Here is a 27,592-nt window from a genome sequence, read left to right as displayed (position 1 = left end):
ATATTGGTTCGTATTCGGGGGTGCGATTGGGAGGATATCAGTACATCTTCTCCAAATTACATGAAGAGTACCAGTAATATATCTGATCGTACTGTACAGTGCATTATGCTTGCACAAGTATGCACCATATCATCAGCATCGAATCAAGCCCAATGGCAATGCCAGGCCGTCCTACAGGGGCTGCGTCGACCAGGGCGTCGTTGGACATGATTGTGATTATCGTGCTCCAAAAGACGTCGTCGTCCCTCTTACTCCCCTTTCTGCGTATTACTTAGTTGTACACCTCAAAGACGGAGTCGTGCCCGATGAAGAGGGGGCTTGCATTGCTCGATCGCCCCCAAAAGCGCATTGCCCGAAGCCGGTATTTACAGCATAATTGATACAGTGTCACCTTTGCACAGTCACGCCTCCAGACCTTGCATGTACTGTACGGAGGTTTGTACTGTACTGCTGTACAAGTACAGTGCAAGTATCAGCGCTTGTGTCTACTAGGTACTTACTGTACGTACTTAGCTGTGCTCCGTGTACAAGTACTGTATGTACAGTATGTAAGTAGTTGTATTACTGAATGTACTTACTTGGGTAACGGTCCTCGACGAGCCAACATTCCCGTAGAACGGCTCCAAGCACGGCGCATGCACCCACAACGCTCGTACAGTATTACACTGTGCAGTAGGTGTGTACCGTACATGTAATTACAACAAATAAGTACTGTACGGAGTGTGCAGCGTACAAGTACAAGTCTACAAGTAATACAGTATCCGTACTTGTACTGGAGATACCACGAACAGTGTACAGTACCCTTCTACAAGCACATGCACATGCATACTAGGTACTATGCGTACAGTAAGTACATGCACAACTACAGCACGCAGTACATGCAGTACCTGTTATCTGGAGGTGTGCGAGGTAGAAGGAAAATCAACCCCCCCCCTGGCTGGATCCGCCGTACTGATAAGGATATAAGTACCTGCAGGTGTACGGTATAGTACGTGTACAGTAAGTACATGTATTACTAGGTGTATACGCGTAGTTGTACTCCGTACTATGTAAGTAGTTGTTGTATTGTACTGTACATGTAGGCGTACTCCGTACGGTGAACAGGCTCAACAAAACACTCATCTGCACATGGACTGTAGTTGCAAGTACTTGCAAGTAAGTACAGTACAGTACAGTACGAAGTACGGAAGTACGAAGCACAGTAATGCTTATGTCCAAGTACTTACAAGTACTACTTTGTATGAGTAAGTACTGCCAACTTGTCCTTGCGCAAGCAATTGTGCTTGTGCGTACGCGCAAGGACGGACGGAGTACTTACCTAATTACTCGTCCCGTACGTACTTGGGCATATTCGACGAGAACATATCATGCATGTAAGTACTCCGTACTCCGTACATGCGGGTACAATCATTACTACTGCACTTGCTAGTAAGTGCAAGTGCACGTGCCTGTCGAGGCCAGAAAACTGGACGACAACATCACGTCACAGGACCAACGAGAATGCCATCCAACCTCCCACCCACTCGCCCTTGAGGAGAAGAGGAGGCTGGCCGGCCCGGGGCGCCAGGTTCCGCAATCTAGAACCCCTACTCCGTACTTACAGCAAGTACTTAGGTAACAGTACAAATACATGTACTGTACTCCGTACGGAGTACGGATACCTGCCACCTGTGGGCCGGCCATCAGGGCCACGAACGGCACGTCGGTGCTTTTGCTTCCTTCCCTCACCCTCGCCACTCGTTCGCTCATTCACTGCCGTCCGATGCTTTTTCCACGTCTTCTGACCTGGCTTTGTCCGGTTCTTCCCTCGCCCCTGCTTGCCGGTTCCGCTCTTCTCCGTCGAAAGAATGCGTCTTGGACGATTTCCATGCGAGGCAAGTCGAAGGCTGGGTTGGCATGCCAGTAGCAGCGAACGGAAGAGGGGGGAGGGGGGGCAATAGCAACACCCCCCTCCCCACTGGCTCGTGCTTGTGGTCCAGGTCGTTCGACAAAGGATTGATGGAAGAAATAAATGGAAGAAACGGAAGAAATGGGGCGGGCGGTTTTGGATGGGCTGATGGAGTCGTTCACCACGGGAAGTCCCACATTGGGTTCCTTCCACTCGGTTGTCGGCTGTCGGAAGCGGTGAGACGCGGTGGATGACTGTGGATGCGATACTTCATACTTACAAGAGTACTGTACATGTACATGGAATACAGACCGACACGTTACATTTTCCATTACTTGTATTACATGTACGGACTATATGTACGTTGCACAGCTCCGTAAGCAAGTGTGGACGTACTTACGGAGTACAGAGTGCAAGGAATTGCACCAACTCGCTTGTACCCGGATATGAGCACCAAGTACTTTTACCTGGGCAAGCTAGTAAGTATGTACTGTATTCCGTACGGAGTACAAGTACAGTACTACCACTTGCCGTACTTCAACTGCATGTACATTGTCTGCACCTACGGAGTACAATACGGAGTACTTACAGTACATTTACAGTACTTGTACTTACTTACGGAGTACGACCATGACACATACTTACTTGGTACGTAAAATAATACTTGTAGCTGTACTCCGTACTCCGTACATGTAGTTGTAACTACAGGTACTTTCCGTCCACGTGCGTTGTTTTGTCCGACGATACACCTACACAGCACAGTACTTACGTACGAGTAAGTACTCCGTTCATGTAAGTACTTACAACTAAGTAATAATTTACACCTACGGAGTACTCCGTACTCCGGCTTGGGTTCGTTCATCTGCTTCGGAGAACATGTACAAGTACGGAGTAAGTACTTCGCACTGAACACCTTGGTACAGTAAGTACGCAGTACGCTACATACATGTAATGGTATGTGTGCTGTAGTTGTAATTAAGTACTGTAGGCACTCGGTACTTCGTACCTAGTAGATGAGCAAGTATCACGCAATCACAGCATTCGTACTCCGTACTCCGTACTTCTACAAGTACTAGTAAATAGTACTGTAAGTACTTACAGCATCCAGATGTACTGTACAGTAAGTAGCCAAGTACAAGTACAAGTACATATCTTACCTACAGTATATCGGCAGAAGAGTCATGATCTTTTCTGTTCAACTGTCAGCATGACACTGAGTCGGTTTCCAATGTCGTTGTCATTCTTGCCCTACATTCGCCCCTTTTCTTCGTGTCTGTTGCCATTCGCGAGGTATGTTGTAAAAAGCGCGTGTCCCGTGGGCATCCCAGTGCAGCAACAGCATCTCTCTCGGAGCCAGTCCGCGTTCACGCGCTTGCCTCGTCTGGCTCACACGCCGATACGTAAGTATGTCGTTGTTGTCGTTGTTGTTGTCGTCGGTCATCATACTCGTCATCTCTGGCTGAATATTCAACTTGAACCAATCTGGAACGACGTTGCTCCAGCGTGGCCGCGCCCGCGTTCCAGCCTCAGCTCGGCGGTGACGCTGAGTGCGAACCTGTCAAGGGAATGTGTGACAAGCGGGGCGCTCGCTGCATGGCATGTGAGGACGTCGGCTTCTTCTGCGGCGTGCATCAAGGGCCGATTTGACTTGCTTGTTGCCGGTGTCTAGCACTGTGATTCTCGAAGCCCACCCTCGTCTAGAGGGTGGTCGTCCACTTCTCGGGTGCACTTCAGGCAGGTTGTTGCCTGTGGCGTGCATGCGTTCCCCTTGTCCCTCGCCAGTATCATAAGCTCCGCGACTGCCATCTTGGACCTGCTCCTCGGGCAACGAGTAAAACAGGTCATTCACTCACTAGGCAGACTGAGGTTCGAAGCATGCAGTAGCGGTTCGAAGCATACAGTAGATGCCGGCGCATTGTTGCAACTCCCATCTGGCATCACCTTTTTTGAGGATCGAAGAGCGTTGGGTTCATGTTGTGGCATGTTGCATCAGTCCTCGGCCAAATCGACCTTCGCTCTGCGGCACCTGCATGGCAGGACTGTATATGCAGTAGAACTTGCGACTGACACAGCCATGTTGCCGTGATTGTGGGGGGAGTTTCGATAACAGTGGCCATACAGTAGACGATGACGGCGCGTGTGCCTTTCGTCATGAGCACAAATCCATACGTGTAGCTTTCATTCCGTGACACCGGTACGGTTGGGAAAGAATATCGACGCACTCTGGCCAGAGTATGATGTTGTACATGTACGAAGCACAATAAGCTTCGGATTGTCGCCTTGCCACAATTAGTAGAAAGCATAATGTTTCCCTCGTTCGAACAAGATTGGTTGATCAGAGTAATCAGTCTGTCTATAAGGCTCTATTGTAGTTGGTCGGTGCTCTATACAGTCTTTATAACAAAGCAGAGAATCCATCTCCTCAATCCTCACTTTTCCCATATAAATCTTTTTTTTTTTTTCGCTTGGGTGTTTGTACTTCACATTATGCTTGTTAAGGCAGTCGTCAGTTCTGGGACGAGATCCATTCGCAGTGTCGATGCATTCCTTAAACTGGACTTGGAGGCAAGAGAACCAGTCGGTAGCTGTAGCGCACGCGTTCAAGACTTCGTGGTCGTTCATGCATTGCAGCGAATTCAGCTTGAGAGCCTGGTGCACTGCTTCTATACAGGGCTTCGCTCCAGCTTGGTCAGGTTCAGCTGCAGACGGGGCAGTGGAAACCAGCTAATGCAGGAACAAAATAAGGACAGCCTGAAATTGAACCATAATGAATAGGGTACTCTTAACGAGTAGATAGAAGGTATTTATATAGGTGTCAAGGGCGTAGGTTGGATAAGAAACCAGAGTTTAATTCTTTTGGTCTTGTTTCTTGTGCGGTGGTGAGAAAAATGCTGTATTTTATATTTGGGGAGTGTTATGGAGTTGTACCCTGTCAAGTAGTAGTTAGGCATAAGTCACCCTAACAGTGGGATTCCCGACAGTCACCGTCTTAGTCACCAGCGCGCATTACACCTTCTTCCCTATTTGCAGTACAATTCTACATCTAGCCCTTGCCACAACTGTATATATTTACATTCATCTGCGCGTAACAGGGGGGCTAACGAAAAATCAAGATGCTTTCGACTCATGGAGGAGTCGAGATGAACCCAATGTGGGGGGATAGTAGTGCAGGGTAGGCCATTTGCGCAGACTGTCGGTGACGGGATTCGTGGTGGAGCCATGGAGCTGATGCCCGCCCTCCAATCAGATGATGCTTCGGCCAGAGCATCCCAAAATTTCCGTCGTCACTCCCCAGCGGCTGGCATCTGGCATCCGAGCCTGTCTGAGCCGGCCTCACCATTTCAATGGCTGCTTCCAACGTCCTGCGGTCCTCTGCGGGCCGCATCACGCGGTTCCGCTCATCCCCAAGCCAGAATACCCTCCCTGCCGTCCCGACGACAAGAGCCGGCTTCTCGACGACACCTCATGCGTGCAAGCGAAGGACCAAGGACAACAACGCAAGCCGCGGCGTCAGCAGCCTGTACGGTTCGGGGCCTCGTGAGAACCTGTCCATGTCGGACGTGCCGCTGCCGAAACCACGCGACTTCAAGCCCAAGATCGCCATGGACGAAAATCACGGGCTGTGGGGGTTCTTCCCCTCCCAGGGCAAGCTGCTGTGGACGCCAAAGGAAACGGAGGAGCACGGAAGGCCGTGGGCGGTCGAGGAGCTGCGGAAGAAATCCTGGGAGGACCTGCATGCACTGTGGTGGGTGTGCTGCAAGGAGCGAAACATGTTGGCCACGTCCAAGGTTGAGTTGGCACGGGGGGCGTTGGGCTTTGGCGAGAGGGAAATCGAGATGCGGGACGAAGCGGTACGTCCAGATCCACCACGCTCGAGCTGAAGCTGAGCAAAGGCCGACCGACGGAATGCTGACGATGATGATGCGCCACAGGTCCAGAAGTCGATGCGGGCCATCAAGCACGCATTGACGGAACGATACTACACCTGGCAGGACGCCGTCGATGTGGCGAAATCGGACATCGAGATCGACCTCGAGTCGCAAGATGGACAAGCGTACAAGCCATCTGCGTACGAGGACGAGCCAGAGACGTCGGATGCATGGACAGAGCAGCCCCAGAGGAGCACGATGACGACGAAACCCGAAAAGGAAGCCACCGCCTGAGAACGGACCGGCGAGAACCAAGACGAATCGGAGCGGAGCGGAGCGGAGCTGAGCGGTGCTCTGTAAAGTATATATGTCTACATGGCTGGGATTGCGCATCTCTGAGGGCTGTCGACGGAGACTGTGATCTTGCAGCGGACAATAGGTCGCGCGAGCGTATTTCAGAGAGCAGAGACGGGGCATTGTAAGAATAGGAGGTGCCCATCTAGCAGTCGTGTAGCCTGGCAGCATGTGCGCACCCTGATACCCGTTTCGTGGTCCCGAGCCGGCCAGACAGGGAAATGAGAGAATCAAATGACCATCGGCCAGCGTCACGCCCAGCACGACCTCTGCTCCATGGCACACGCATGTTGCCCCCCCCCGTCCTGAGCCTTGGCTCCTCGTCGAGGATCACTGGCTTTAACCATGGTGAGGACCGCGCGCATCCCAACCCCATCCCTATCCTATGCCGCGTGGCCACGCCAAGTTTGACACAAAAACGATGGGAGAACGCGACGACGATCCGACGTCGGGCATCGCGACGGAAGGCACCTTCACTTGATGCCGTCCTCTGCCATCGACAGTACTGTACTCCGAGCTCAGCTCGCAGGACGACTGCCCTGACCAACTGGGGTCAGAAAATAACTAGCCCTCCCCCGATTCTGCTGCGAGGTCTAATTACGGCCCTGCCATTGTCATATTACTCATGGCCTGAGAAATGAAGCAATTTTCCTTCCGCCTGAAGACGAGCCGTTCATTACGCCTGATCCATCCCCTATTGCCCACATTTGAAGCAGCTCAATTTTAACGCCAGCTTGTGCCGCGTCTGCGAACAGACATGGTGGGCGAATGTTCTGGTGGTAGTACTTTCGAGACAGTATAAGTACTATAAGATTTGCAGACACACGTTGTGTACGGCAATTGGAGCCAATGTACGGAGTACCGTGTACGTTGTATTTGCTCTCCATCAATTAGTCGTCAACCTGCCGTCTCTCGTTTCCCCACACACACTCACCGCTGCTAAGGAAGTACATATTTCTGCGCCTATCTAGCACCTATTTTCGAGTACCACCTCTAACCATTTCGTTGCCCCCCAAACCCCCCCCGCCACCAAGGCCGAGCACAACCCCTCCGGCTCCCAAGCTTCAACCCACCCAACAAGCTGCATCTCTTCCTTCGTCTTCCCCATCCTCCCTTCGCCTTCGCCTCCCCCCCTTCAACTGCAACTGCCTGCCTACCACACGTTCCGAATCGGCACCCGCTGCACGCCATGGACGAGATTGCAAAGGAGTACGATGTCATTGTGCTGGGCACTGGTAAGTCGCTCTCATTGCCGATGGAATGGATATCGCAGTTCCCTCGGCAAGGCGGTGACCGACATTGTGACATCTCTCTCTTCTCCTCCAACGAATGCTGACGGCCCCCTCCCCCCTGATAGGCTTGACCGAGTGCATCCTTTCCGGGTATGCGATGATAATACAAGATGATGATGATGGCCCTATGCCCATGCCCATCTGCCCACCTCCTTCATTTAGGAGACCTACCGCTAACATCGTCTCGAATTCAGCGTGCTGTCCGTCAAGGGAAAGAAGGTCCTGCATATTGACCGCAATGACCACTATGGCGGGTATGCATCACCTGGCCCGTGTGCTTGAACCCCAGCACGGCTAACGACAGTTGCTAGGGAGGCCGCGTCCGTGAACATCGAAACTGTTAGGCCCCCCCCTCCGCCGCCCTCCATCGAAGCGGAACTGCGGCATCCCCTATCATGTTCCCAACGACTGACACATCGACCTCGTACAGCTGTTCAAGAAGTATGGCAACTACCAAAAGGGCGAGGAGCCATGGACAAAGTACGGTCGTGTCAACGACTGGAACATCGATCTCGTTCCCAAATTTCTCATGTCATCGGGCGAGCTGACCAACATTCTCGTCTCCACCGACGTTACGCGATATCTCGAATTCAAGCAGGTCGCTGGCAGTTATGTCCAGCAAGGAGCCAGTCCCAAGGCCACCGTAGCCAAGGTCCCATCCGATGCCGGCGAGGCCCTGAAGTCCCCTCTCATGGGTATATTTGAGAAGCGCCGAATGAAATCTTTCATCGAGTGGATTGGTAACTTTGACATGAAGGACCCTGCCACCCACAAGGGTATGGTACCAAGACTTGGCTTTGTTTCTCGTCATGAGCAGTCGCGCTGATTCGTCACGAAGGTCTTGATATCAAGAACTGCTCCATGAAAGAGGTCTACGACAAGTTCGGCCTCGAGACGGGCACGCGTGACTTCATCGGCCATGCCATGGCCCTCTATCTTACCGACGACCATATCACAACCAAGGGCCAGGCCCCGGAGGTCATCGAGCGCACCCGTCTGTACGGCAACTCTGTCGCTCGGTACGGAAAGTCCCCATACATCTACCCCCTCTATGGTCTCGGCGAGCTTCCCCAGGGCTTTGCTCGACTCTCTGCCATCTACGGCGGTACCTACATGCTCAACACCAACGTGGATGAGCTGCTTTTCGATGGCGACAAGGCCGTCGGTATCAAGGCTACCATGTCCTCGGTGGAGGAGATGAAGTTCGAGACAAAGGCCAAGATGATCCTCGGCGACCCCTCGTACTTCCCCGGCAAGACCAAGGTCGTCGGCCACGTGCTGCGCGCCATCTGCATCCTCAAGCACCCTCTTGCTGGGACCAATGACAGCGACTCGTGCCAGCTCATCATTCCCCAGTCTCAGGTCGGCCGAAAGAATGGTAAAGCTATCCGAGGCACCTGTTCTCTCTCGAGGTGATCTATCATGCTGACTACCCGTAGACATCTACATCGCTTGTGTTTCCTCCGCCCACAACGTTTGCCCCAAGGGCTATTGGATCGCCATTGTTTCAACAATTGCCGAGTCGTCGGCGAACCATCACCTCGAGCTCCAGCCCGGCCTGGAACGCCTGGGCAAGATTGAGGAACAGTTCATGGTAGGCCCACGTCTCACATGCATCATCACGTTTGAGGTTCAACAATGCTAAAAACATCGTGTCAACAGGGCCCTCCGATTCCCATGTACGAGCCCATCGACAGCGGGAGCAAGGACAACATCTTCATCTCCAAGAGCTACGACGCTACTAGTCACTTTGAGACGACAACCGATGATGTTCGGGACATTTACCAGCGCTGCGCCGGCGAAGAGCTGAAGGTGGAGGGCCTGAGGGAGGGCATCACCGTTGCCCAGGATCAATAAGGTAACGAACAAATCGGTATGAAGTGTCTAGAGCAGTGTGCGCTGCGTCAGGGTAGCAAATGCGGCCAGCATCGTCGATGTCGCGGGAGCGATAGTGCAAGAAGATGATAACCAACAAACAGTCCCTTGAGAACAGGCAAACAATTCGGATGGTGACTTCGGTCGTCATGTCCGGACATGCAGCACAGTCTTTTTTTAAACCTTCAATGCTATCTTGGGTCGAGATCACTTCGCTGGGCTGATGTGTTGTACATATACTCGCATGTATAAGTATGCTCACTTGGTTGTTCTGTTCGTCAGGATGAATGGTGCTTGAATATCTGCTCATTCCTTTCAACCCCCACATATCTACCCGCCCAAAGATGCCCATCTGCCAATGTATTTGCTGCGATCTGCACGAGTCCACGGGAAAAACCCAGGCCATGTGAAGACAGGCTGACCAGAGGCGTGTGTCATCGGCGACCATTTTTGTTCCCTCAAAAGATGTGAAATACGTCGACGCCCAACTCCGGAGCAGCCAGTGAAGACAGTACGTATTGGAAAGCAGGGGCACACGCCGATTGTTAGCGACGCTGAGTCTTGCCCATGCCACGTTTGCCGGCAAACTAGACCACATGTTAGCAAGGTGAACCGGCGGGATAGTAGGATAGGAAGTTTTGGCGCGGGACTCACCAGATGCTTGGTGATGGAGGCAGTGGCGTGCCTATCGGCCTCGCCCTGTCTCGCCATGCGGTTCATCTTCTTCTGGCTCAGCTTCGCTAGCCTCTCGGCCTTCGAGCGGCTCGCTTCGTCCGTCACGCCGTCTTCCCGCCGATTGGTAGTTGGGGCTCTGCTCTTCGAGCGCAGGCGGTCTCGGGGCTTGGCATCCACGTCCATGGAGTCGGGGTCCTCGGTGCCCATGCGGCTCCTCGTCAGGGAACGACCGCGGCTGCGAGATCGGGGTTGTGCCCGCTCGGCTAGATTCGTTGTGTCGACGCCCAACTGATCCAGAGCATCCTCGAGTTCCGAAAAGTTCTTCTTCATGGCCTTGCGAGGAATGATGGCCTGGTTCTTCAGCCTCTTCTTCATCCGGGCTTCGTTTCGGATCAGTTGCTGTTTCTCGCGAATGATTTCGGCCTTTTGCAGAACCTCGGCCTCCTCCTCATCGTCGATCTCCTCATCCGAATCGTAGTACCCTTCCTGTTCAAGCTTCTCCTCCTCTTCCTCCAGGGCCTGTAGCTTTGCCTCGATATCGGGATCAATAAAGTCGTACACGTTCTGGCCATCGAAGATCTCCGGAATCTTGTCGTACTTCCACTCAGGGTTTTTGAGAATGTAGTCGGCACGCATGTCCACGTTGTAGACACCAGCACCGCCATTCTCAGCCTCGACGTCTCTTGCGAGCTTACGACGATCTGGATCTTCTTTGTCGTACTTGGCCCGGCCCTCGAGACCTTCGGGGATGAAGGTCTCGAGCTTCTGTCCGCCCAGTGGCTGGGCGACGTGAATGCGAGCCATGACATCTGCAAGGCGGCCGCCAATAGCGCCGTTGTTCGCGGTGCCTGCCTTGAGCTTTTGGCTGACACGATCGGCAATGAGGCGCTCGCAGGCGGCATTCTTGACCTCCTGGACGCCCTCCTGGGTGTTGCAGGACAGCTGGAGCATCTCAACCTCGCCAGAGGTTAATAGTGTCTGGAGCTCAGCTTGAAGGTCGGGGTTCAGATCTTCAGGTCTCGCGACATCGATCTTGTTGACTACGAGGAAGACCAGCTTATTTGAGAAGAGCGGTTTAATGCTCTTGAAGAGCTGGATCTGGGCCTGAACGGTGTAACCGCATTGCTCGGAAAGATCCATGAAGTAGAGAATGGCAGATCGCAAGTGGGCGATGGCGGTGATGCTATTCATGAAATCAGCTTCCCCTTTCGCAACTCGAAGCGACACACGCATCGACGTACCTCTGCATCTCGATCGTGTTCATCTCCTCCAGAGGGTGATCCAGTATACCCGGGGTATCGATCGCCTGGAACCGCAGGTACTTGTAGTCGAAGTGGCCGACGAATAGACTCTTGGTGGTGAAAGCGTAGGGCTGGACATCGACATCTGCGCGGGTGATGCTGCGCAAGAAGCTGGACTTGCCCACATTGGGGTATCCGCAGATCAGGAGGGTGCGGGTGTTGGGGTCGATGGCTGGCAGACGGCCGAGATGCTGGCGAACCTGATCGAGGTAGAGGAGAGGATCTTTGAGTCGCTTGATGAGGGTGGCCATGCGACCGAGTGCGGCTTTCTTGAGCTGCTTGCACTGAAATAGAGATTGACCATACTTGAGAAGACGGACGTAGTCCCTAGAGATGGTCTCAATCAAGTGCTTCGCCGTCGACATCTGGCCGAGAGCAATGCGGAAGTGATCAGCATCGTAGAGGGTGTTGAGCAAGTCCTTGTGGAACGGGTGGATGTCCTGAAGTCGGGGGAAGCTATCGAGAATAGCGGCAAACTTTTCCGAAAACGTCTCCTGCGTGAACTTGACCTTTCTCGTGTAGAACCCTGGAAGGGAAAGATTTAGTCCAACTGAGCGGGCCGAGTTTGCGCATGGAGGAATGTTTCCTTCTTACCTCGAATTCTGCTGATTTTGAAACCGGCGCGAATCTGGGTGGGCAGTTTGCGCTGGGTGCGGCTCAGGACAATGTCAAGAAACTCCTGCTGAGTGGGCACCGGGGGGATGTCCTTCCATGTCGTCTTCATGCTGGGCGAATTTGATCAAGGCTCGTAGCGATTTCAAGTCAAATCCGGCCTTGGATGAAGCAAGTCGGAAAGGCTCGCTCGACGAGGGGATTGGCAAAACCGAAAGGGTGGAGCAGGGTTGGGTGAAGGCGGTCTATCAAATTATTTTTTCTTTCGTTGAAGTGGGCACAATCTAGTTATCGATAACTGATAAGCCTTGTCGTGCTACTGAGAGTACGGAGTACGGAGTACATGTACATGAATGTAGTTGTACATGTACATGTACTGTACTTTTGCAAACTGTAAGTACAGGTACAAGAAAGTACGAGGCACTTCTTCACCCCACTATTCGTTGCACCCCAAGGGAACCCCACCAAGCACATCTCAGGGTCAGGTCCGCAGTACATGTACTCCGTAAGTACAAGAACAACCATGGAGAAAGTACAATTAATTGTACACCCACCCACAGTACAGAAGTTACAGGACATGTGCAGAGTACCTAGTACTGTACTGTGATTATTTCTTGTACTGTGCTCCGTACACTAGGTACTTACAACGGCAGTAAGTCCTTGCATGTACGGTAGTTAAATGTACATGTACATTACTTAAGTACATGTATACTCCGTACCATGTCTTGCAAGTATAGTATATATATGTCACTGATGCCTGCATCGTCTTTTTGAGATCCAGACTTCTCTCCGCTGGCCTGTCATGATCACAGATCGAGGTCATCAAGAGAGCCAATATCAACATCCCTTGGTCGGGTTGGGAACCCTAACTGTTTCCTGCTCACAAATCTGGCTTCAATTAAGCAGTGCATTGTCTCTCACTCTGTTACTCCGTACGCCACGTTCGCAGCAGCATATCCCTGTAAGTATGAGATCAGAAGAGAATTGTCAACACCTAGATGCACGTGAGCGTAGACTTCGTTTGACGTGATCTCCAGACCCTCGTACGATTGATCACGTAGGTATTTAGCCGGCTCTGTTCCGATAGTACCACCAAGCTCGGCGGAACAAGTCCTAGTCTGTACCCATCAGCAGGAGCATGCCCGAGACGTTGAGGGTTGTAGCGAGGGCGCTCATTTTCGCGGCTCCCCAGAAGAAATAACCGAAGAAGGTTTAATTGGTGATGGAGGAATTACTCACTTCCTATGCAGAAAATAGAGCCATTATTAGCGAAGTTCTACAAGATTTGCCTGGCTCGCTCTTCTTAGGCAGCGAAAGGGATCGCTTTTCAGCAACGGTGGGGGAGTACATTTGTCATTTAGGTCGGCCCGAGTGCTATTTCGCAACCGACAAGAACTTGATTTATCCTCCGTAGCCTCCATTGATACATCACAGCACGCAATAGGAAATGAAACAGTTTTGCCTCCGAGGAAGTCATGTAGCGCACATGGCACCGAAATGCGTTGCTGATAAATCAACCTAGTGTGCCCAGGCGCAAGAGGGGTTGGTACTATTTATTTAGGTGGTAATTACGTAGTCACCTGTGCAGGAGGGTGCTGCCTCCACCATACATCTACTTACTGCACTATTACTTGCTCAAGTATGCAGTGCATATGTGCGAGAGACTGTACTTGGACAACCATGTTATAACCCCCCCGGTTCCTGTTTTGACGGGGAGATGCACCATCGTCACTCCGTCACCGCCTTCTACATCCGCTGGGTCGCCCCTCAGCACCCCTCCACCCTTCTCCCTTTCGACCAGTCCACTTGTTCAACAGTCGTTCTCGTTCCCTTCTTGTCGTCTCAAGTCCCGACCACAAGATAGGTTCGTCGAATCTCGACCTCATCCTCGACGCTTTCTCCGACCGCAGTCGCGTACCGTTCGAGCCTCCTCTGGCTCCTCGCAGCTTGGTTGGCGTCTGGTTCTGCCATTCCTCCTCGGGCCTCTCTACTCTCTCCGGTTCGCGTCTGCTCACCCACTCGGTGCAAGCCACCTGTCATCATGTGCGCTACGCCTTGCCAACGAACGCCTGCATTTGTACCCTGAATCTACGGCTAACAAACCCTCCCATGCAGGCGAATCACCCTCAACATCTACAGCCCTCAGGCACCGGGCCAGGACAGCTTGCTCACGCTGGAAATCTTTCCCGACATGACCATTTCTGTTCTGCGCGAGTCCGTCCACGCCGACGCCAATATCCCCCCCTCCCTGCAAAACATCTACCACAACGGCCGCTTGATCTCGGACGATAGCAAGACGATGGAGCAACTGCAGATTGTAGACGGTGACATGCTCGCCGTTCACGTCAGGGAGCCTCAAGGCAACGCTCAAGGAAACCCTGCCCCGCCGCCGAGACAGCCCCAGCACCCGCAGGCGCAACCAGCTGAACAGGCCCGAACCCGGCGGCAGGGCGGCGGCAGCGATCCCGAGCTGGTCCGACTTCAGGTCCTAGGCGACCCCGCCTTGAGGCAGCAGCTCGAAAGGCAACATCCCGAGCTTGCTCGTGCCGCCGACGACCCGGCACGGTTTGCCCGTATCCTGCGCGAGGCCCAAGATGGAGAGCAACGAGAGCGGCTCTCGAGGCAGCGCGAGATTGAGCGCTTGAACGATGACCCCTTCAACATTGACAACCAGAGAAAGATTGAGGATATGATTCGTCAGGAGAGAGTCATGGAGAACCTGCAGAATGCGATGGAGCACAACCCCGAAGGTGAGTCAAATACCCGGCGAGCACGACCAGCGACTCACCAATACCGCCAGTCTTTGGACGAGTGCACATGCTCTACATCAACGTCGAAGTGAATGGCCACAAGGTCAAGGCCTTTGTCGACTCTGGTGCCCAGGCAACCATCATCTCCCCGTCCTGTGCCGAAGCCTGTGGCATCATGCGGCTCGTCGATACGAGGTTCGCCGGCGTGGCACGCGGTGTCGGCACCGCCAACATTATAGGTCGCGTACACTCTGCCCAGATCAAGATCGGAGCCTTGCATCTGCCTTGCAGCTTCACCGTCATGGAGGGCAAGTCGACGGATTTGCTCCTCGGCTTGGACATGCTCAAGCGCTTCCAGGCCAGCATTGACCTGGCCAAGGACACGCTCATCATCCAAGGCGAGGAGGTGCCCTTCCTGGGGGAGGCTGACATTCCCAAGGACGAGGAGGCTGCTGCGGCCGAGGAGCCTTCGATATCTGGACCTGCTGGCACCTCCATCGGCCAACGGTCGGGGGTTGTCATGCCGCCGACGGACGAAGCACCACAAACCCAAGCGCCCCCTTTGGCGCAACCGCAACCAGCAGCACCGGCCCCGCCCTCGCAAGGAACGGCAACGGTCGGTACAAACGTTACACCCGAGCACATCGACAACCTCGTCGCAATGGGTGCTACCAGGGAGCAGGCAATACAGGCCCTTCAGGCGGCAGATGACAACGTCGACGTCGCCGCCAGTTTGATTTTCTTCTGAGCATATGGCGGAGAAGCGGGATGCAGTGCAAACCAAGGGTCCTCGCCCAGGTCACGCGGCGGAAAATACACACCATGACTAGAAAGACTTTTTGTTTACCATTTCGAGGCCATTAGAGCGCAATCTAAAAAAACTAGCTGCCCGCCTATGAAGGCTGGGAGGAGGGACAAAAAATGTCGGCCACATTGCAGGGTAGTTGTGCCGACATGTAAATATACGTCTGTTTGGGCGCCTTCTGATTTTGACATATCATGGATCGCGGTCCCGGTGCAAGGCGTGCTCAATGTGCGTCTATTTGTCTAATTATGTTGTTGCACGCATGCCACTCTTTGTTTTCCCGCCTTTCATCGAATTTTGTACAGGCAAGGCTTGAGGATGGCAGCCTCGTTGACCTGCGACGTCTCGTCTTCTCCGGCCTCGTCCCATTTGGGGGCGAAACCCTTCTTGCCCTTGGCCAGACCCTCCTGGGGTTTGGCCCCCTTGCCTCTGGTAGGAGATGCGCCTTTGGTGAAGTGCATTTTGACAAACATCTTGTTCGACATGTCCACAGCCTCCTCGCGCTCGCCCTGCAGGACAAAGCCTCGCTTCTGCAGGGCGTCTACGAATGCGGACACGTCAGTCGCGCGACGGCGGTCATCCGCACCGTCCACCTCGACGGTGAGATCCTCCTCGTGTCCGGCTTGCTGCTCGGAAGCTGGCTTGCCCTTCTTGGCTGCGACCTTCTTGCGGTGGCCGACGCTATGGTTGACGGGCGCGTTCTTGTTGCGAACGGGACCGAAACGCGACTTGATCTCGGCGACCCAGAGCTCGCCCTTCCAGTGAAGGATGCGGTAGGCTTCCTCGATGAAGTCGATCCAGTTGGTTCCCATGAGGGCGAGGCAGAAGATGGCCACGTTGACCGAGCCGTCCTCGAGCGGCAGATTGGCAATGTCGGCCTTGATAACGAGAGGGCTGGGACTCTGCAGGTCGAAGCTCTTGATTTCCACCCGCAACTTGGACGAGTCGGCCTTGAGGGATTCTGCAAGACGCGCGTCGCCGCAGCCCAGGTCGGCGATGATGCAGGAACCGGCGGTGCGGGGCAGCGGAACCTTGGAACGCTGCAGCGGGGGCGCGCCCGGTCTTCCTCTGGCGGGAGGTTTGGCCTTTGCACGCGCTCGGATGTCGCCGAGGAAGCTATCGACGGGGTTCTCAGGCCACACCTTCACCTGGCGGCGGAAGCCCTCGTGGTACTCGTCGAACATCTCGGGCGATTCTTGGAACAGGCCAAAGGCCTCCGCCGACGGCTGGGTGTAGAGGGTTTCGTTGAGGTAGCGAAAACGAGCCGAGACAAGCTTCTCCCTCATTGATGCCTGGAGAGCGGTGAGTGCGACTGGCTTGGGCGCTGTGGCTGGTCGTGCTGCTGTCACGGCCGTCGGCTTGGCTGTCGATGCTGATGATTCTACCTTGGCATCGGCCGCCGGATGTCGCGACGCTTGGTTGTCCACGCCATTTTCCTTTTGCTTCTTCCTCTGCTTCTTCTGCTTCTTCCTCTCGCTCTCTTGCACGGCCCCGTTCTTCACCTCTGAATCCGCCTCGCCCTTCTTCTGTTTCTTCGCCGGCGTCCCAGTCACATCATCAGAGTCAGCCTTGGCACTCTCAGCCTTTCCTTGAGAATTTTTCTTCTGCCGCTTTGCATCTGCCTTGTCCTTCTTGACGTGACTGGAGTCCTTCTTGCCCTCGAAGACGGTTTCATAGAGATCGGCGACATTGGATGGCGTGACAGCAGTCTCTGTCGCTGATGCGCCACCTCGCTTCCGTTTCTTGGACTTTGCGGCTGCTGGTGCGTTCTCAGGCTGGGCCGTTTCAGCCTTGAGGGTTTGGGCGGAGACTGACCAGCCCGGAACAGCAAACATTTTGGCGCTTGGAGGTGCGTGGCCGCCGTGGATGTTGCTGAAGCCGGCATCGGGATCGCCATGAGGTTGACCGTGATAATTTTCGACTCAGCATGCCCCACACAGGTTATGACTTTATTGGGCACTTTCAAGTACATACTGTACATGTACATGCAAGTATACAGTACTACGTCCGCACTAATACTCCGTACTCCGTTCTATGTTACAGTGCGGAGTACAGAACGTTTACTGTAGGTGTACGGAGTACGGAGTACATGGACTCCATGCATGTACAAGTACATACAGTGCTGAGTATACATGAAGGCGGGGTAATTGCTCCGTGAATGTACTTATACTTACTTACAGTGCTCCGTAATACTTGTACTCCGTTCCTGTTCAACTCGTCCGTACGGAGTACACCTACTGTAGACTAACCCAAGCCATAGGCATTCTGGGTGTACTGTAATACTCCGTACTTTCATGCACTCCGTACTTGTACTCCCCCGGGGATACTGATCAGTAATTAAGTACTTATAATTGTACTCCGTACCTCCGTAAATACTTAGCTAGTGCAAGTAGGACTACGATCTCCGTTGGTGCTTAGTAATACAAGTACTTGCTGTACACTCATTAAGTAAAAGGATACGGAGCACGGAGTACGGGTACACCTACTTACTAGTACATGTAAGTACTCCGTACAGTACGTAGCACTCAAGTACAACCAAGTACATGTCCTCCAACTAGACATGGATCGGACTACAACGACAGGAAAACGGACTCACGCTGAGAACATTATTAATCAGTTCTCACGTCAAATGATGTCTACATCTAAGTGCAGCACAATACCTACACGTATACTGACAAGTACAAGTATTTGCAACAACTAACTATATTTGTACAAGGATTATGCTCCCCGAGTGCCGGGCTTATTGTGTTGCGTTACAGATCGTGTTGATGCTGCTGCTGACCTGCCTCCCCTTTCGCCTTGTATGTCCCGTTTTATCTCCCCGAAATAGCAAACTGTGACTGTAACTCTTCTCCTTCTATTTGGAATAGATCCCTGTCTATTCGAGCCCCTGGTGTAAGTCATGCCGAACACGACGAGGATGTCGTCGCTGAGGTTGACATGCCGATGACCAACTTCGTGATTTCAATGTGGGTACGCTTTTCATATTACAGTACATTTGGGCTTCATAAGATGGGCCTGTTGAAAATAGCTATTTATCAGTAAAGTATGCTAATCAACAGTAAGTATACAAGTAGCATGTGACGCTGTGTTACGGAAGCCGTCACCTCCTACATGCGCACATGAAAGCAACCATCCTTTCTCATCAGATTGCTTTGCTTCCCAACCATAAATTACCAAACTCTCAAAGTGTATCTCTCCAACAACAGTCGCAAATACCTCAAGTTTACAACATCATGATTGTCGGGATCCTCCTGTTAGCTACCGCAGCGTTTTCTAGCCCCATCGAACCGCAAACTTCCCAAAAGGGCCTACACCATGAGAACGTCGTTTGCTTTACCCGCAAGGCGTGGCTTAGGTTTAAGTTGGAGCGAGAATGCTGTACTCTCAAAAACTTCAAAGGACCATCATCACTATCACGCAGCCATGTCTGCGAGGAGGGCTGGGATATTGATAACTCAAATTCATCCGCATAATGGGTAATGGAATCCACAAAGCCGGACGAATTTGAGCGTGTCTGCGACGATGACAATGTAAAATGGATACAGGTTGTTGATATTGACGCATACAACCCCATGTGGCTCCAAGCAGATTCTCACGGCGAGTGGAGTAGTAAGTATTTCTTTTGGGACGGCTGGGGCATATGAAGAGGCTCAAAAGCAATAATTGCCGGCTAGTCGAACAGGGAAGCAGAAAAATAACAACCGAGGAACAAATACTCCATAGAACCCATGCCTTCGACGCAGTGAGAGACGCAATCCCTGTACACACACTAACCTACCGACCCAAATGAATAGGATGCTTACCATCATACGCCATCGTCGTCAAGTTCTCTCCAAATATTGCCGAGCCGTGGTCTACTCGAAAAAGGTTATGATTCCATGTTCCTCACCTTCCTCACCACCGTCCAGCCAAAAGAGTCCAAGTCCAAGCTTGTGCCACCCATTATCGGTCCTGTTCACTTCCATTGTTCATTCCCTTGCATCTTTTCTTGTTATACAATGACTGCCGAGCTGCAGGTAGTGTAGATTTAATGTCCAGCCACCGTCATTCGATATTCACCAGGCTGCTTGCTCTAGGAGGGGGATCGACTGTTCGTACAAAAATGAGCCGTCTGAATAGGGTGCATCGGGCGACGGCGGCGGCAGCACCCCATACGCAGTCGCAGGTAGCCGGATCCAAGGATCTGGTAAATACTCTGAGAGAGCTCGGGTCGGACGGACGTGGTGGCGCCAGCAGGATGGTTGCGGCCATGTGAGCATCGAACCTGGCCCAGCAGCTGGCCGCAGCGAGGGGGGCCGTAACGTCTGCCCCGAGCCAATGAAGTGGCACTACGTGATCAGGCTTGCTGCGACAGTCCAGCCGCGGACGGTCCACGCAGCGAGTCTGATCTCCCCGTCCCGGTCATTTCCTTCACACGATCCCCGACGGCCAGAGGCAGGTGGTACTGCGTTTGGCTCTCCTGGCAACTAGCCCCTCGGATATGGTCTCCGCGACGCAGGAGCTGCGTAGGACAAGTATAGTTTGGGGCAACGAATCGTGCGACCGAGACTGAGCGGCCGCAACCACCATCGCTGTTCCCCCAGCGCGCACAGCATCGTTCGGGGGTGTGACACACAGGTGAGCCGGCCACACCTGGCCAGGCCGATTGTTGAGACCAAGAGCAAACGCGGCTCGGCGGAGGTCAGGAAGGTGGCCAGGGGCGAGGAAGAGGGCGCAAGGAGGAGGGGTGGAGGACAGGAAGAGGGGTGGAGTGGTTGGCTTAGAGGTGGACGTTGCTGTTGCACCGATTTCCCAACAACCTCATCAGATAGCCTAGCTTCGTGCCACTCTGGCCTCTGTGATGGTCGAGATGAGGCAGCGTTCCGGAGCGAAGGTATCACAGAACACAGCAGCGCCAACGAAGGGGCGCCTTGTCTCTCCTCTCCGTCCGAGCGGCGAGTTCGTCGCTGAAGAGAGACGAGGGTGGTGGTAGGGAGGGTATCGCTCGTGTGACGGGAACACTCCGCCGAGATGATCGATGGTGCAAGGTGGGCTGGAAAGGCCAGGACTGCCGAGGCCCTGCGAGATGACCCGACCCCCCTTGAGGTGCTGAACGTGGGTGGTATGAGGCGTGTGCTGCTGCGTACGGTGATGAGGTTGCAGGCAGGACGAGGCAGGACGAGGCAGGGTGGAACAGGACAAGGGGGGGGGGGCTTGGTCAAGGCAAGGCCATGCAGGCAGCCAAGGCGACGTCTGGTGGCACGAAGCAGGTGTCGGAAGTTTCCATATGAGCTGACGGGGAGGCGGCTGATGTCTCGCGGTGCATGCTGACGAAAACTGTACGAAGTGCTGGTTCCGGCCGTGATTGTTTGTTTGGGCGTGATTGATGAACGTGGTCGTGTATGTGGCGTGTGCTGCGAGAAGCGTGAATGTCTGGGTCCTGCGTCCAGACTCGAAGGTCATGGCCGTACGACGTTCGGACGTACTAGGTACCCAGTAGGTAGGTGTACTGTAGAAAGCTACCAAGGTACTCCACGCTACAAATTAATTCAAATATTCGGCACTGAAGCACCTAGTACTTGCACGTAGCCTACTGATACCTTCAGGCATACTACTGGTACCACGGGAGTCGAGTCGACAGGTACTGTACTATCCTGCCAGCACCCTCCCTTCCTCACTTCGGTGGTACGTTGGTACATACTGCCAGCAAGCAATACCAGGCACACTCCCTGCTCCACACAGGCTCGAACGATACCATTTGTACGGAGTACATGTAGAGAGAATGAATGTTAGCCCCTCAGATGTGCCTGTGCGAGTACGGAGTGCCGAATTGTCGTACGAAAGATCTGCGTACTCATATACATGTGCACATGTACGTGTAGGGATGCGAGTGATGATTTCAGAGGGATTGGCCCAGCATCACTCGAGCGAAGCCACTTCCTGGGATTTGTGGTGGATATCCTAGTGGCGAGTATTGCCAAGGTACAAAGTGAAGCTGAGCCGTCACGCCGGCCGCCCTCGTGCTCGTTCGTCCCATCTAGTACCTACGTAGATTTACCGAGACTACAATACCAGTACTCCGTAGAAAGGCCTCCTATGACTGCTGGTAGCTACTAGTCAGGCACCTCTCTTCTTCCTTTTCCACTGTGCCTACTGACACCAACTGTGGCTGGGAGGATGAGGTAGGTGTCAAGTATACCTCGTGCGTACCAGGGACGTAGCAACCTACTACTGCAGCCTACTCCATGCGTCCATGCCGAGGCGCCATGGCACGAACGTAATGAAATCGAGGCGTGTTCGTCAGCTTCTTGATGGTGATGGTATTGGTAGGCAAGTACCAAGCCACGCACGCCCAGCAGGCACAGGCACAGCAATTAACCATTGGCAGGTGGGTGGTTGTTCGGTGAGACGTGATCACGCAGATCGGCGTACTAGCATGGCGGGTCTGAACCTCCCCACCCTCCCGTGATTCGTCGGCGCGAGGCTAGTTACAAGCGCCTCCCGCGCGCTAGAACGGAGTACTCCGTAGCATTGCCACTTACAGTACTCCGTACAGTACATGTTCCGACATGTAATACTCCGTAGCTCCTCCATGACCGTCGCAGGTACCAGCGAGCAGAGCACATTGTCAACGTACTGTACTCCAAGCCAGCAAGTACATCCACTCGCACACGTACACCAACTACCAACATACAAACGCACATTGTGGTGCCTGCGACTACCTACAAGCACCTGTTCTGGTGACTAAAAGTACTTGCTACGGAGCACCTCCTAGATGTACTCGGAGGTTGCTGCTTACTCGTCGTTTTGCGCATCCGCCAAGTACGTGGCAGCCAGGATGGCGACAAACGACGTAATGCCTGCAAACGTACGGAGTACCGCTACTCAAGTGTACGGGCGCAGATACCGTGCTCGACAGGTATGCCTTGTACCATCAGCCAGCCCCTTCCGTACGTGCATGAGCTGCTGCCATTCCGATTGGTACTTGACAGACAAGGCAAGAAAGGTGGACTCGTACGAGTACCGTACAGTAGTGAGTACTGTACATGAGTAGCTAGGTGATATGGTACCGATACAGCGAGCGGCTCACTCGTACTCGCAGCCCGCCGTAACTCGTCCTGCTGCATCCCGTCCCGATTGCCAGGGAGCTGGTCCCTCACATCCATCGCTGAACGAACGGCGCAGAGGTAGGTGCTAGTAAAAATACGAGTTCATTCACCTACTTGGCGCTACTTCCTGCAGCCTACAACCTGTTACCCACGTGCAGTACTTACATGTATAGGCAAGTACCTACTAGGTAGGAGGCACCTTTGTTTGCACCGCCTGGCCACCTTTCCCATTCCCTCGCCTCGTCCTCTCGACACCCCCCCCCCCGCAGCTGGAAGATGGTCCGTGATGCCGTGGGCGAGTAACGCAGGTGTCCTGGGGGACAAGCAGGAGTGATGCACCGGCGAAGAAGGAGTCGGAAGCAGAAGTAAGGAAGCAGTCGCGAATCAAACAAACTCCATGTGGCACGACCGTGGTTGTGGTTGTGGCCATGTACTGTGTGCATGGGCACTGTGATACTCGTTGTTCCCCGTACTCCGTCGGTCATCGGTGGTGGTTCACTGTCATGCCATGGATCGGTGTGTGGGGAGGGGCGCCAAGCCGTTGATGCACATTTTGTGACGACGAGCAGCTCTCTGGGGCAGCCTCGAGATGCGTCGAAAATAACATGGCATCCTCGCTTGGCTTGTTGCGGCCAGGTCGAGAACGTACCCCAGTCCCCCCGACCCTGCTCGAGTAGTCTCTGCCCTCTTTGCCCCGAGTGCCTTGCTTCGGACCTGCGAGTATTCTCCCGTACATGGTACGGCGGCACCTCTGTCTGTACTCGTACATCGGGTACATATTCCGTACGCCGTATCAAGTATCTGCACACTACATTTCCGGTACATGTCTACATGCTATCTTCGTACTTCGTACCTCATCCTGCACCGTGACACTTGCTACCGGCGAGTACGGAGTACATGTACTTATCTACTTTCCACTGCTACTGCTGCTGCTGCTGCTGCTAGTAGGCATTGGTAGAATCTACCTCTACCTTAGTACCAAGGTAGGTGCGCATATATAGTAGGCTCCTGACTTCGTATTCGTGCCTTGCACCTCACCTTTCCTCTGCCCCTTTGTCGTCTTTTCCTTGCTTCGCCTCGACAAGCCCCCATATATTCATCTACACTAGAGCAGCGTTTGGCACCGTCAACTCGCTGCCGGCCCAGATCCCGCACTACATACCATCCATTTCAGATAGCATCGGCATCTCTCGACCTATCGGCCGAGTCGTCTGGTGGACTCGAATCCGAACTTTTTGTACCGATTTCCATCTCCCACAGCTCACAGATTTCTCGTTCCAGGTGCAAAGGGCCTTGAGATCTTGTCGGCCTATCCCCCAGATGCTTCCAAAAACGCAGATGCTCCCACCGCCTTCACTCTAACGTCAGGCCTCGCCCACTGGAAAGATTCGGCTTCTGATGTTCGTAAACGATTCGCATTCGAGAATCAGGTAGAATCAGGTGTTCTTGTCCTGCCCAGACTCCGATCCTAGACCGCACGCACACCGGCGTAACCTCTGGCAGCACCTGGTTTGCCTGCCTGCCTGACTTTTCGCTGCCATCCAGCAAGTTACACGGCTGCCGTCTCACACTCTCAACTCGGCTCTCTACCAGCTCAGCGTTTGATGCCCACTCCTGCAGCTGTGACTCCCGCAATCCCGACGCTGGTCCACGGTAGAATCGACTCCTCCCTTCTCTTGAACAAAGCGCCCCGCCATCGTCATTCACTTGGCCCGGCAACGCCTCCAAACCGTATCCAGGACAGAGCTACGACCTGCGAGACCTTTTTTGGACCCTTCACAGCATGTGATTTTCCCTGACGCCAAGTCCCGTTATCGACGAGGAGCCATAATTCCACAGCCCGTATTCATACCATGGCAGAAACGCACAGCGTGGCGTCCGAGGCCAATGCGAATCCGTCAGAGCGAGCCGCTGCCCAGCGAGCCGAGGCCGAACAGGACGATCCCAAGGGAAAGAAGGCTGTCGGAAAGAAGAGGACCAAGACCGGATGCATGAGTGAGTACATGGCCGAGGATCCCGCCCTTGGCATCTTGCCTTCTTGCCCATGCGTCTAGCTCTAACGACCTGCCAAGCCTGCCGTAAGCGGCGCATCAAGTGTGATGAAAACAAGCCGAGGTGCAAAAACTGCATCAAATCCAAGCGAGAGTGCAAAGGCTACGACCGGAGTCTGGATCCGTTGGGGGCACAGCAGAGCCATTTTGCCACGCCCCTCTACGCCGCCGGCAGTCCATACCTGAGCAATCTCATGGCCTCGCACAACGCCAGGGCGCCTGCTCCGATCAACCTGCAAGCCATCGCACCGAAGCCACCGCCGTCCTTCGATTTCAACCAATCTACACTGCGACCACTGCATCCGCAATACGCAGAACACGGCTCGCAAGACATCGGCTACGATCAAACATCCCCCGAGGTGTATGCGTCCATGCGAAACCCGCTGTACGCCACTAGCTTCTCTGCTGCTGCTTCTTCCATGCATGACAGCTGCAGCGCGAGACAGCTATACCATGACGCTCGTCAGCAGTTCGATGTAGGGGGCATCACGCCGAGCTTGAGCTGTATTCAGTCGACGAGCGCCACGGGATTGGGCCAGCCCTTGACAGGCATGTTTCATTACTGCTCGGGGAGTGATGCCGACATCTCAACTGAGGATGTTTACATGGCCGAGTCAGAAAACAAGCAGCCAACGTCAGCCTCGGTGCTGGTTTCTGGACCTTTCGTGCCTCCCGCATCCCAGCCAGAGCATGTGACGGCAGTCAGAACATTTTCCACATTCGCGAAACTCGCTCCCTTTGAATATATGGAGTACGCATCCAACTCCGAACTGCGGAATCAAACAACGCATGCCATCTTTACGCATTTCATCAACATCACGGGACCTTCCATGTCGTTGTACGAGAGGGATTCTAGTCCTTCGCAGGAGCCAGACCAGCGCGGAGGGAATGCGGAACCGGGCCACAATTTGTTCAGCTGTACGTTTCCCCCTCCATCTTCTCATCCGGTCAATGGCTCAGCGTGGCATGATGTGGTAGATACCATTCCCTCGCTCGCCTTGAATCATAAAGGCCTGTTCCACGCCGTCATGGCCACTGCAAATCTTCAAATTGCCAACCTGCAGGATACGTCCGAGGTGGAGGCCTTGAAGCACGACCATTGGTCGCTCAACCAAATTACCAAGAGCGAGAGATCGCTTCAGAGCGGAACAGACGTCGCCACCTTGGCAGCCTCGCTTTTGCTTGCATACTTTCGAGTATGGATGTCGGATCATTCCAAATGGTACGATCGTCTTCGCGTCGCCAGAAAGCTCTTCGGCCAAATCGCCCTGAGGGACATGTCTCGAGTCTACCTGCGGGCAAAGCGGGAGGCCTCGTTTTCGGCTGGTGTAAATCACCTCTGCGAGTTTGACTACGACCTTCTGAGTAGCATCACCGGGACGCGAGTCTGCGCGGAACACTACAATCTCGAAGAGGGCGAGCCGTCGGACTTGCGATATCGCAGCGCGTCCAACACCAACATCAAGCAGTATGATATTCTTCGAGACCTGTTTTGGTGGTACGCCAAGATGGACGTATATCAGAGCATTTTGGGAGCAACGAAACTCTGGTATGTCCTAGAGGCAAAAGCCGTCGTCAAAGTTTTGCTAACCCCTGGCCTGGCCTGCAGCATGGGATATGAAGCCTGGACGCAGTGTCCGCCGAGGGCTCCCGTGTCCAAATTCAATGCCATGTAGGTGACAGAAGGCATTTCATGCTCACGTCTGGGAGCGTTCCGGTTGACGATTCTCAGATATGGTACCTACGACCATCTTATTCTCCTGCTTGGCCGTCTCGCAAGCTTTACCCACAGAGACTTTGTTCGAAAGCGGAAAGCAACGACCCAGAGCGCTCCTTGCTCTGACGCATTCCTGCATCGAGCTACGGAATCGAGGCCGACAGATGGCTACTTTCCAATGACATCCAGCCCTCCGATGGGCCGTTCCCCACCAACGGATGCAAATGATGACCTCGGTGCTCTTCATACCGAAGAGGCGGCAACACTGGAGTGGGAAAGTATACGGAAAGCCTTTGCAGCGTTGGGAAAGCGTCTTGACACCACGCACTTCAAGCCTCTCAACGGCGAGTATGCCGACTCCAAAAAGACGCCATTTGGGCCAGCGGTACAATACCGCACGTACTCCATCGCAGGCATCTGGATGAACTACCACATGGGCCTCATCAAGCTCTATCGGAGCCATCCTATGATGCCTCTAGCAGGGATGCAGGCCACCAGGATGGCCGCACAGTATACTGAGCGTCACGCGATGCGGATAGGGTCCATTGCTGCTGGATTGGCAGATGACACTCAAAACCCCGACAATAGCACCACGCACGCCGCGGCATTGATCGAAAGCTGCTTTCCTCTATTTGTGGCAGCGATGCAGGTAGGCACTTGACCCCCACCCTACCAACCGTAGACGTTCGCTCACGTTCGTTCTCTCAGGTCCAAACGAGTGATCAGCAGTTGTGGATCCTACGGTGGATGTATAACATTTCGGTGCGAACCGGATGGCATTCGGCGAAGGGTATCACCCTCGGCTGCGATGCCGGATTCTCCAAAGCGTACCAGCTTGGCTACGGACCCGAGTACAACCGGCCGGCATTTCTCGACCAGCCTCCTTCGTCCTCGTGGATGCTTCCCCGGCGTTTGGACCATCGGCTCTCGGAGAGTTTTGTCAAGGAGGAGTCGCGTGCTGTCCCGAGATCGGAGCAGACGAGCCTCGCCTTTGGGCTCTTGGGGGTAGAGGGCGACCTTGACCGCCTTCACCTGGAGGAAGATGACTGACTGCGGACAAGACGAAGGATCTCTGGCAACGTGGGTTTGAAACAGGGAGCTACCATTATCAGTAGAATGAAGCACGGAGCATGCGGCAGAGGTGTTTCTAATGCTGAAATCTTGTTCGTCGATTGCGCTCGCTTTTCTCGATAGCCATCTTGCAAGATGTACGGCCCAGCCAGGATTTTACAGAGAGATACTGGGAACCCATGACTGGGTCAGGGCCGGCGGAGTTGACGTCTCACGCACGGGAAACGATGTCGTTTCCAGC

The 27,592-nt window shown here is 53.8% G+C and overlaps 6 protein-coding genes across 6 annotated transcripts; 4 read left to right on the top strand and 2 right to left on the bottom strand.

Moving 5' to 3' along the window:
* Window positions 1-5,232: 5,232 nt before the first annotated feature.
* Window positions 5,233-6,051, top strand: DCS_00557 (50S ribosomal protein L4; the record flags this gene model as incomplete). The annotated part of the gene is made up of 2 exons (XM_040797896.1): window positions 5,233-5,739; window positions 5,821-6,051. The coding sequence occupies 2 exons, from the start codon at window positions 5,233-5,235 to the stop codon at window positions 6,049-6,051; spliced, it is 738 nt and encodes a 245-aa protein (XP_040658779.1).
* Window positions 6,052-7,300: 1,249 nt separating this feature from the next.
* Window positions 7,301-9,260, top strand: DCS_00556 (rab GDP-dissociation inhibitor; the record flags this gene model as incomplete). Its single annotated transcript, XM_040797895.1, has 8 exons — window positions 7,301-7,346; window positions 7,469-7,493; window positions 7,598-7,657; window positions 7,715-7,742; window positions 7,834-8,179; window positions 8,242-8,781; window positions 8,843-8,997; window positions 9,066-9,260. 8 exons carry the CDS (start codon window positions 7,301-7,303, stop codon window positions 9,258-9,260), a joined length of 1,395 nt encoding a protein of 464 aa, XP_040658778.1.
* Window positions 9,261-9,823: 563 nt separating this feature from the next.
* DCS_00555 (nucleolar GTP-binding protein) lies at window positions 9,824-11,978 on the bottom strand (the record flags this gene model as incomplete). Its single annotated transcript, XM_040797894.1, has 4 exons — window positions 9,824-9,865; window positions 9,933-11,136; window positions 11,195-11,780; window positions 11,849-11,978. The coding sequence occupies 4 exons, from the start codon at window positions 11,976-11,978 to the stop codon at window positions 9,824-9,826; spliced, it is 1,962 nt and encodes a 653-aa protein (XP_040658777.1).
* A 1,605-nt stretch (window positions 11,979-13,583) lies between these two features.
* On the top strand, window positions 13,584-15,364 carry DCS_00554 (DNA damage-inducible protein 1; the record flags this gene model as incomplete). The annotated part of the gene is made up of 4 exons (XM_040797893.1): window positions 13,584-13,674; window positions 13,731-13,827; window positions 13,982-14,616; window positions 14,667-15,364. The coding sequence occupies 4 exons, from the start codon at window positions 13,584-13,586 to the stop codon at window positions 15,362-15,364; spliced, it is 1,521 nt and encodes a 506-aa protein (XP_040658776.1).
* Window positions 15,365-15,708: 344 nt separating this feature from the next.
* On the bottom strand, window positions 15,709-17,256 carry DCS_00553 (ribosomal RNA-processing protein 8; the record flags this gene model as incomplete). Its single annotated transcript, XM_040797892.1, has 1 exon — window positions 15,709-17,256. The coding sequence occupies one exon, from the start codon at window positions 17,254-17,256 to the stop codon at window positions 15,709-15,711; it is 1,548 nt and encodes a 515-aa protein (XP_040658775.1).
* Window positions 17,257-24,365: 7,109 nt separating this feature from the next.
* On the top strand, window positions 24,366-27,330 carry DCS_00552 (Fungal transcriptional regulatory protein; the record flags this gene model as incomplete). The annotated part of the gene is made up of 6 exons (XM_040797891.1): window positions 24,366-24,507; window positions 24,585-25,481; window positions 25,542-26,112; window positions 26,173-26,235; window positions 26,296-26,929; window positions 26,989-27,330. 6 exons carry the CDS (start codon window positions 24,366-24,368, stop codon window positions 27,328-27,330), a joined length of 2,649 nt encoding a protein of 882 aa, XP_040658774.1.
* Window positions 27,331-27,592: the final 262 nt, after the last annotated feature.

Source organism: Drechmeria coniospora, chromosome 01 (genome assembly GCF_001625195.1).
Source record: "Drechmeria coniospora strain ARSEF 6962 chromosome 01, whole genome shotgun sequence".
Lineage (NCBI taxonomy): Eukaryota > Fungi > Ascomycota > Sordariomycetes > Hypocreales > Ophiocordycipitaceae > Drechmeria > Drechmeria coniospora.
This window is presented reverse-complemented; position numbering and strand designations above follow the sequence as displayed.